This window comes from Salvelinus sp. IW2-2015, linkage group LG35 (assembly GCF_002910315.2).
Source record: "Salvelinus sp. IW2-2015 linkage group LG35, ASM291031v2, whole genome shotgun sequence".
NCBI classification, from domain to species: domain Eukaryota; kingdom Metazoa; phylum Chordata; class Actinopteri; order Salmoniformes; family Salmonidae; genus Salvelinus; species Salvelinus sp. IW2-2015.
In genome coordinates, this window is record NC_036874.1 from 17123030 (window position 1) to 17133143 (window position 10114).

At 44.0% G+C, this 10114-nt stretch overlaps 2 protein-coding genes across 3 annotated transcripts in view; one reads left to right on the top strand and one right to left on the bottom strand.

Annotated features, from left to right (window-relative positions):
* LOC111958575 (teashirt homolog 1-like) overlaps positions 1-829 on the bottom strand; it is a 37887-nt gene extending 37058 nt beyond the window's left edge. Inside the window, exon 1 of one of the 2 annotated variants that reach the window (XM_023979841.2) lies at positions 769-829. The gene's annotated coding sequence lies outside the window, so the exon portion shown is untranslated. The remainder of the gene's footprint in view (positions 1-768) is intronic. The other variant, XM_070437461.1, reaches the window with a different exon arrangement.
* Positions 26-4503, top strand: LOC111958577 (prostaglandin reductase 3). The gene is made up of 2 exons (XM_023979842.2): positions 26-613; positions 3299-4503. Exons 1-2 carry the CDS (start codon positions 330-332, stop codon positions 4224-4226), a joined length of 1212 nt encoding a protein of 403 aa, XP_023835610.1. The 5' UTR covers positions 26-329; the 3' UTR covers positions 4227-4503.
* The last annotated feature ends 5611 nt before the right edge of the window (positions 4504-10114 follow it).

Consider the following 10114-nt stretch of genomic DNA (forward strand, 5'->3'; position numbering starts at 1 on the left):
ATGTTTCACCTTACGAGGAAGTGTGTCATGTCCCGGAAGGGGAGGGACTCTAAAGAAGACACGCCGCTACAGTAGGTGTTTGGCTGCTGCTCCAAGGTTGCGCCGTGCTATAGCCTAGTTATCATCAAAGCAAACATTCTAAAAGCMCGTTATTGCGTGTCGATCTTATGCGACAAAAACCGCGCTGGTAATATTGTTTTAATCGCATTGCATCGGCGTGGCCTACCCTGCTACGTGAAGAAAGCCTAGCATAGGCTAACGATAAACATATTGATATCAACGCACAGCCAGTGCCCGTGAACTTTGTCACATAGTCCCTCCCTGGTGCAATGTCCACCTCGTTCTTATTGAGAAACGGTAAGAGGGTGTTTTCAGTATTCGGCGGAGTGTGCAGAGGAACCGATGCACTTTCTAGAGTTAATTTTATATCGCGCCGCTTCATTATAGATTTGTCATACTCCACGCACTTCATGGATTTTAAAGGTTCCTCGATACCGAGCTCCATGAAAAAGCTGGTCGTAACGAAGCTTAGCCAGAATTTCAGAGACGCCGTTGCCCTGCAAACTGTTCCAGTCCCGACACCTGGGGACGGGGACTTGCTTGTCAGAAATCGGTAAGTTTTGGTTAGAAATTGTATAGGTTCCCATTTCCCGCGGGTGTGTAGCCTATAGCCTATGTATAGACTATTCCAATATTGGGCACATTTGTGAGCCAATATTTTTGATAAACTATTTGGTATTGTTTTCAAGTTATGAAAGGGTCTCTTACCTCGGTTAGAATCGCCTATCCATCCCCATCGATATTAGTAGCCTACTTGCGACCATTTCAGGAGCGAGCAAAATACGTGAGGAATATTTCCAAGTTCCGCCCCTACATTTGTCTATCAATCCATCTCGGCATCTCGCTCTGTCCTGTCTCCTTACGTCACGAACCTGCAAACAGAAAGTCGTGGGGGGGTGTAAAGACTCACGAATAGATGAGGAGATGGAGAAACAGCTTTGCATGGCATGTGGGGCTGCGGCAGGATCATCATTTTCCGCTGCATAAAACCAATGCATACGACTCAATATATGTCTGTCCGGTTCAAAGCAAGATATTTACAAATGTTGATTACATTAACAGGGTACTGTAACAGAGCAGGAATGTAGGCTACTTAATCTAACCGGTTATTTACTACAATTTAAGTCAAAGAGATATTAAAATGCGGGTCAAACCTGGTGTAGCCTATTAGAGCGCAATTGATCAGTGAAATGAAGGCAGGGTCTTGCATTATGGTTTACAGACCAAGGACATAGTAGCATTATCTAAAGATCAAATAGCTTTGAACATTTACAGAAATTGTCATATGTAGCCTAAACCGTTTTCACAGGTTTGTTTTGTGTGCTTAATTGTGTATGCGTAATTTAGGGAATAAAAAAATTAAAATCGCATTTATAACTTGAAAATGTGGAACATTGAATTCTAAATACATTTTTCCATGGAGAAGTAGCTTCTCTCTCATCTTGGGAAAAGGAAAGAACAGTGGTAGGTTATTCTCCCCCGCCCAAAACCTTGAATTGTAGATTGAAATAGATTGAAAATGTATGGCATCACGTATTGTTCTATAATTTAATGTGGGCCTATGCCCTTGTACTTTTTTAGCAATTCTTTGTGTGTTGTCTGTAATGAATCCCCATCATATGAGTTGGCCTGGAAAATTACAACATATAGCTATTAGCTAACAACTAGGCTTCACAGGCACCTTCAACTGACAAAAACAAGTTTAAGGGCCTAGTTATCAAGGCATATTTCTTGATATGGGTTATTATTTATTTGTTAATAACTACATCAGAAAGGCCAGTTCTATGGTCTCAATGCAGAGCTCGGAATTAGCAGAAATGCCTGTGATGTCGCATTTAGGCCTTGTATAAAGTCTGCTTGGTTAAATTATCTGAGGTGAGAAGACAGTTGCACAACATAGCCTACTGTAGTCCAAGGTCATTTAATTGCACAAATTGCCCATTATCATTTCCATAGGCTATTGATGACCCTTGACTTTTGAACTGTGATTTACCCATGAATTGGGCTGGACTTTATGAATTAGATAGTGTAGGCTATCATTTAAAACGCACACAGCTGCAAACCACAGGTGAAACCAGCTTTGTTTAGAAAATTGAGTGGGTCAGCTCCACTGCTAAGGTAATTGCACAAAAGTGGAACCATTAGTGATAGCTAAACGTAATATCAGATAATGTATTGATGTAGATGAAGGTTCTAGGACGTTACTGTAGTTGTGTGGCATGTCTACGGACAGGACACGGCTGGACCACTTGTTGGCCTCTGCAATGCTTTGGTTCACAATGCAATGTGTATCAGGAAAATGTTGTTTTTTCTTTTCTGCATTATTAACCAGAATTTGACAAATGTTGAGTTTAAATTGAGATATGCATTAATGTCATGTTTCAGTGACCGAGATGATTGCGCATTCAAAGTTGCACGTTTTTTTTTTTTAATCGAGCATCTTTAAGAATACCAGGCCCGACCCTGACTAGAAATCCCAGTTCACTTTAGTTTGAACTTTTGAACTTGGTCTTCCTTAATGCATGGTGTTTCCGTACTTTTGGTCCATTATGAGAGATGCAGGTTCAAATATGGAAAAATTCAGAAGGGCTGCAAATAAAAAATGATTTGGAAAGTATAGTCAAACCTAGATGTTTTCCTATATTTAWTTGGAGCCATTTATTTGTAACTAAACCGGGCTGGTACATTTAAGTGCTAAAAATGCACATGTGACATGCACAACGATGAGTCGCAACAAGGGTTCTTCTGGAGGATAGAAAATGATTTATTTATACATTTCTTTCACACAAGGATTTTTTTTCTCTCTCCATGTCATCAACTGAGATGAAAACAGTTTTATTTTTTCATGTCGAGGTAAAGAAACATACAAGATTTAAAAGTGCAGTTTGTTCTTGTGTGTCTCTCAAGACAATGACTCATGACATCACGCAATGTGTTTTGGGTGGGTGTTTTTTCAAGACAAAATGGAATCAGTGCCAAAACAAACCAATGTTTCCTTCCTGAACGATGTCGCAGGCGTTTTCTAGGGAATAGAAGTGAAATCTTGACCTTCGCAGACATTACTGTAGGCATTCTGAAGTGCACCTCTTTATGTCATTATAACAAACTATTATCATGTTATTATCAAAATCACTAAAGTATGCTATACCCGAAAATTGATTATAATGCTATGTAACAATTGTTAATCATTCTGAACTGTCATTCACTTATATTTTCTTCTCTGTTCCATTCCATGCAGATTTGTTGGAATCAATGCCTCGGACATCAACTACTCAGCAGGCCGCTACGACCCTACGGTCAAGCCACCGTTTGACGCCGGGTTCGAGGGCATCGGCGAGGTGGTCGGCCTCGGCCTGAGTGCCAGCGCCCGCTACACCGTTGGCGACACCGTGGCCTACTTTGCTGATGGGGCCTTTGCAGAGTACACAGTGATACCCATGATCAAGACCGTACCTGTACCCGCGGTGAAGCCAGAGTTCCTCACCCTGCTGTTAAGCGGTGCCACGGCTTATATCGCCATGAAGCGGCTTGGCGACCTGGTGAAGGGCGAGACGGTGCTGGTGACGGCCGCTGCCGGTGGCACGGGACAGTTCGCCGTGCAGTTTGCCAAACAGGCCGGCTGCCATGTTGTGGGCACCTGCTCCTCCAATGAGAAGGCTGGCTTCTTAAAGACCATTGGCTGCGACAGGCCCATCAACTACACGTCCGAGGACTTGAGCGCCACGCTGCGCAAAGAGTACCCACAAGGCCTGGACGTAGTCTACGAGTCCATAGGCGGCAGAATCTTTGACATGGCGGTCAACAATCTGGCCAATAAGGGCAGGCTGATCGTGATCGGGTTCATCTCAGGGTACCAAACGGCATCAGGGGTCCCAACTGTTAAAGGAGGGACTCTGCCCGTGAAGCTGCTCCAGAAGTCAGCCAGCGTGAGGGGGTTCTTCCTACCTCACTTCCTGTCTGACTACAAGGAGGCGATGGGAAGCATGATGCAGATGTTTGCTAAAGGGAAGCTGGTGTGTGAAGTGGACTGTGGGGACATGGCCCCCGAGGGCCGTTTTGTGGGGCTGGAGTCCGTCTTTAGGGCTGTGGACTACATGTACGCTGGGAAAAACGTTGGAAAGGTGGTGGTTGAGGTGACTCCACCCTCACTGGAGAGCAAACTGTGATTTGCCTTAATGTGAATGCACTGGAATCCTCAAACAAATCAAATGTATGTATGCACATTGAAATGACCTATGCAAGCACATATGTTGAAGGCAAATTACCCAAACTGTGACAATCTACAGTACTCTTGAGTTGAATATATTTTTTGAACAGTTTATTTCACCTGAATCTATTTTGATATTACTAAAATGTTGTTCTGTTCGAGACAGTTCCTTGTTAATGTTTTTGATGATTGTATTGAATAAAGCAAAGCCAAAGTCCCAATGAGCGGGGATCATACATACTTGTAGAGTGAAGATTGCTGGTGTAACAACAGAAGGTTATCTCAAGAAAAGAATACTGTACCCCTCTAGATCAAATGCCTCCCTCATTCTCATGCTCTCTCACACACACACACACACACACACTTGTTTAATTGCTCTGTGCTCAAGACTAGAGCTAACTGTAACTACTGTTCCTGTAGGTTCATGCTCTACAACATTCGCAGAGTATGACCCTGCCTCACGCAGGAAGCGGCGCAGGTCCTAATCCAGGCACTTGTCATCTCCCGTCTGGATTACTGCAACTCGCTGTTGGCTGGGCTCCCTGCCTGTGCCATTAACCTACAACTCATCCAGAACGCCGCAGCCCGTCTGGTGTTCAACTTTCCCAAGTTCTCTCACGTCACCCCGCTCCTCCGCTCTCTCCATGGCTTCCAGTTGAAGCTCGCATCCGCTACAAGACCATGGTGCTTGCCTACGAGCTGTGAGGGGAACGGCACCTCCGTACTTCAGGCTCTGATCAGGCCCTACACCCAAACAAGGCACTGCGTTCATCCACCTCTGGCCTGCTCGCCTCCCTAACTCTGAGGAAGTACAGTTCCGCTCAGCCCAGTCAAAACTGTTCGCTGCTCTGGCACCCAATGGTGGAACAAACTCCCTCACGACGCCAGGTCAGCGGAGTCAATCACCACCTTCCGGAGACACCTGAAACCCCACCTCTTTAAGGAATACCTAGGATAGGATAAAGTAATCCTTCTAACCCCCCCCCTTTAAAAGAGTTAGATGCACTATTGTAAAGTGGTTGTTCCACTGGATATCATAAGGTGAATGCACCAATTTGTAAGTCGCTCTGGATAAGAGCGTCTGCTAAATGACTTAAATGTAAAATGTAAATGTAACTAAAATGTAATCCTATTAAAATTTGTATTTACAGTAACTAGACCTGTGGCTGCGTTGACTGTCCACAGCTTACGCATGATTACTGCACTCCAGACAATGTACCAGCTGAACTTGTCCCTCTGTTTAACAGGAAACAAAGTAGCTGAGGACAATATTGCATAATGATCACATTTAGTGTTACCAGTTTTAACCTCTGTCATACTTTTGGAATACAGGCCTAAGCATGCCCAGAGCAATTGACCCCGTTTAATCACACACAACAGATTACACATTCATATAATTAATAAATGAACTTAAATCAACAGAAAAGATTGCACATTTCTCAATGTATTGTAGATGTACAGTAGGTTTTAAAATAGCACATTTTGAGAAGTATTTGCAATGTATCATATGTAATTAACACTCAAATATCTAGAATACATTATCTTACATTATTGATTATAAAATGAAATGTGTTTTGTTGTAGTAAAATCTGTATACACTTGTCAGAGCTGAATGCAGCATCAGGTGTGCTTGGTATTTTATAGCATGTTTGTGACTGACAGAAACAGAGTTCGTATCATCCATCGTTCCATTCACATGCCCCAAGCTGCACATAATAAAAAATTAGTCCAGCTAACCAGAACTTGGTGTTGAAAATACCATTCGTTTTTCCCACAACAAGCAGAAACCACTTATATTGAATGTATTGTGGAATGCCTTCTGAGGTAGGCCTACGGTTTTCTATTTTTTTTGATAAGGTTCCACTTGATGTTTTGGATTCTGTTGAGCCAATTCACTAATTATTATTTTTTCCTAATTTAAATATAGAACCCTTTTAAGCTAAGTATCATGTTATCGCCTACATTAGAGTTGAGGGTAGATGAGATACTAGGTGGGATACAATTGTCATGGAGAAATGCCTTATCTTACATATTAATTCTAAAACTATTTACAAGTTAATGTGGGTGTTACTCTGTGGCCTTTAAAAAAAAAAAGAAATTAGACGTGAGAAAAGGTAATTTAAAAAAATGTCTAAGACAATACGTTATGTATCAAGCCTAGGAACACAAAACAAATACCTGTCTCCACCGGGGAGGGACGTCTGTGTGTTCATGGACTGTGGACATGCAATATCCTCCTCCAGGTGGCCACTCAAAAAAGATCTCAGTGTGAAATACGTTACAGGTGTGACCCCAGCATGCAAAGCTGCTACCTTCGCMAGGCAGTCAGCTCAGGAAATCAGAAACATACCCACCAGCATGAAGCCATTTGAACCTGCACCAGTGCGTCTCACACGCACATACACACACACATATGTGTTCCAATAGAACAGTGGTCTGTGTAATGCATGCAGTCTATTTTTGTAGATTGCTTCTTTACTATCTTTAGTATTTTTTTACATTTGAGGTCCTCTTTGATTTCTACTCCTGTGTTAAATAGAGAAATGAAGTCATCCATCTCTGCACCCAGCCTTGTAAGTGTTTGAGAACAGTGTTACTGTACGGCATGAATGAAGGCGGGCAGCCTGAAAGCTATTGTTAAAGGCAGATGCACTTACCGCTCATAAAAATGGATTGTTCACTCAGTCATTCTAACCCAAGAGCATACTCTCACACGCTCGTCACAGAAAGGTGAGAGAGGTGATACAAATGAATGTTCACGTGAATTTACCGCGCTTGAGTACAGTTGCGTGCATACTCTGGATAGAGGTACGGACTGTCAATGTGTGTCTGTCTTCAATTACCAACCGAGGTCTCACTCTGGCCCTCCGGGGCCCACCTGTAGCAGCCACGATTAGTGCGCATTCACAGTCCAATTAAAGCACAGGACAACCTGGAGAAAACAACACATTTTATTTAATTGGCTTGCAGCTGTTAGCGGGCTCTTAACAAATCATATAGACACATACCCGTTGTAGTCACCTTCTGAGGTACGTGACAAATGTTGGTGGAGTGACAAACATGTTTTGGAGAAGTGTGGTGTTTCTCAACGTAGTTTGAGAATATTAGTGATTGTTTTATTGTTTTATTGCTTAGACTATYGTTAGGGGTTTTGAGATCCAGTATATTGCATCCACCTTTAACCTGAGTATAGCCCTGAAACCCTAAACGTAAAATTGAAAAGATTAGAATATGGCAAACGTGAAACAACCACAACAATTATGTGAGAAAAGTTCAAATCTAAAATAAATGTCCAAAAGTGCATGTCATGAATAGGTGTGATACTTGGTTTGCCAGAGGTCTGTGCTTTGTGCATTTCGGATACACACACAAAATGGGATCTGTGAGCTTTTTACAGCTTTGCTTTCAATTCAATTGAACCATATAATTGTTGATTATAAGAATACACGGAAAATACTGTCAAAAGTTTAATGAAATGCCAGTGTTGTAATACATCAAATCAATTTGATCAGCTGGGTATTCAATCAACAGTGTTACTTTAGATTCTGCCGTCCCTGTTCCCATACTGGAACACCTAACATAGACATCATTCGGTGTGGTCTGGTATAACGTGGTGCCTTTGTGGCTGACTCTGTCATGGCTCAGGTCCACTTTCAGTCACAAAGAGCCACTCAGACCCCTCAATCACCATCACTCCTCCCCTTGTTACAAAACCCCACTGAACTAATTGTCAATGCACACCCAAACACTGTAAGGTAAAAACAGTTGACTTTCCAATATTTTTTTCCTGGTGGTTTTATTTAACAAAATATATAATAATATGTTACTTTTGCTMATTTTGTATTGCATAGAAATATGAACACAAGGTTTCTCTTGCGAGCATTTTCCATACTAATGTCATTATTTTGCATTTCTCCATTTTTTTATGGTTCACTTTTAGAAAAAAGGAGAATAGGAGAAAATAGGGGAACCCTTTTTTGGTTCCGGGTAGAACTCTTTTGGGTTCCATGAAGAACCCACTGGGGAAAGKGTTTTACATGGAGCCCAATAGGGTTCTACCTGGAACCAAAAAGGGTTCTTCAAAGGGTTCTCCTATTGGGRCAGCCGAAGAACCCTTTTAGGTTCTAGATAGCACCTTGTTTTCGAAGAGTGTAGACTAGCAGTGTGTGTGTATGTGTGTGTACATGCGTCAGTACTGCTGGCAATCCGTCTGTCTGTCTGTCAGGGTCACAAGGACTCAGTTGGACATGAATTAGAATATGCAGCCGGGCCACTCAAGTCTCACTGAGGGGGAGGAATACCTTTCTTAATCAAGTTCCCCTGATTAATTGTAATAAAGGTGTCATCCATAAATGTCTCCTGATTGAGTAATTGATGCTGAAGACAGTAAGCACATCCCTGGTGATTGGGGTTTTACAGTGGGGAGGGGGGGGGGGGGGGGGGGTGTAACAGGGAGACACGGCGACGACACAAATAGATCCTCAGTGCGCTGGCAGTCACCCTCCCTTCACGGACAGCCTTCGCACAGCTGACGGAAATACAATTATCAGTGTGATTGTCACGCCCTGGCCTTAGTATTATTTGTTTTATTTATTATTTTAGTTAGGTCAGGGTGTGACATGGGGTATGTGTGTATTTTGGGGTATTATATGGTAGAGGGGGTGTTGGTTGTAGTTTATGGTTTTGTGTTGAGTGTATGTATCTAGCTGTGTCTATGGGTGTGTAGTTTACTAGGAAAGTCTATGGTGGCCGGAATGGGTTCTCAATTAGAGACAGCTGATTTCTGTTGTCTCTAATTGGGAGCCATATTTAAGGCTGCCATAGGCTTTAGCTGTTTGTGGGTCATTGTTAATGTATATGTCGACGTAAGTAGTTTGTGTGTGCACTTGCGGTTTAGGTTTCACGATCGTTTGGTTAGTGTGTTAAGTGTTACGTGTTCATTCTTGTCGTTATAATTAAAGAAGATGTATTCAAGTCATGTTGCGCCTTGGTCCTCCTTTCACGTCAACACGATCGTGACAGAATGACCCACCAATCTACGACAAGCAAAACATGACCAGCGGGCAACAGGAGCAGCGCAAGGAGAAATGGACTTGGGAGGAGATCCTGGACGGTAAAGGACCCTGGGCTCAGCCAGGGAATTATCGCCGTCCCAGGCGGAGCTGGAGCAGCGAAGGCAGAGAGGCGCTGGTCATATGGAGGCAGCGCGGCGACGCGGTTGGGAGCCGAGAGTCAGACCCAAAAATTTATTGGGGGGGGCACACGAGGAGTGTGGAAAGCCGGGTAGGATACCTGAGCCAACTCCCGTGCTTACCGTGGAGTGAGAGAGCGTCGTACTGGTCAGACACCGTGTTATGCGGTAAAGCGCACGGTGTCCCCAGTACGCGTGCTTAGCCCAGTGCGGGCTATTCCACCTTCCGCACTGGGAGGGCTAGGTTGGGCATCGAGCCAGATGTCATGAAGCCGCCCAACGTAATCTGCTCTCCAGTACGTCCTCTCGGGCCGGCATACATGCACCAGCCTTACGAATGGTGCCCCGGTTCGCCCAGCATAGCCCAGTGCGGGCTATTCCACCTCGCCGCACTGGCAGGGCTACGGGCACCATTCAACCTGGTAAGGTTGGCAGGCTCGGTGCAAGAGCAACGTGCTCCTTCACGGTCCGGTATATACCCGGTGCCACCTCCAAGTACCAAGTCCACCGGTGGCAGCCCCCCGCACCAGGCTGTCTCTCCGGGTTTCTCTCTCCAGCTGCTCCCACCTGTCCAGCGCTGTCAGAGCTTTCCTCCTCTCCAGCGCAGCCAGTGCCTATACCACGCACAGGCCTACTGTGGCCTCAGCAGGGCAGAG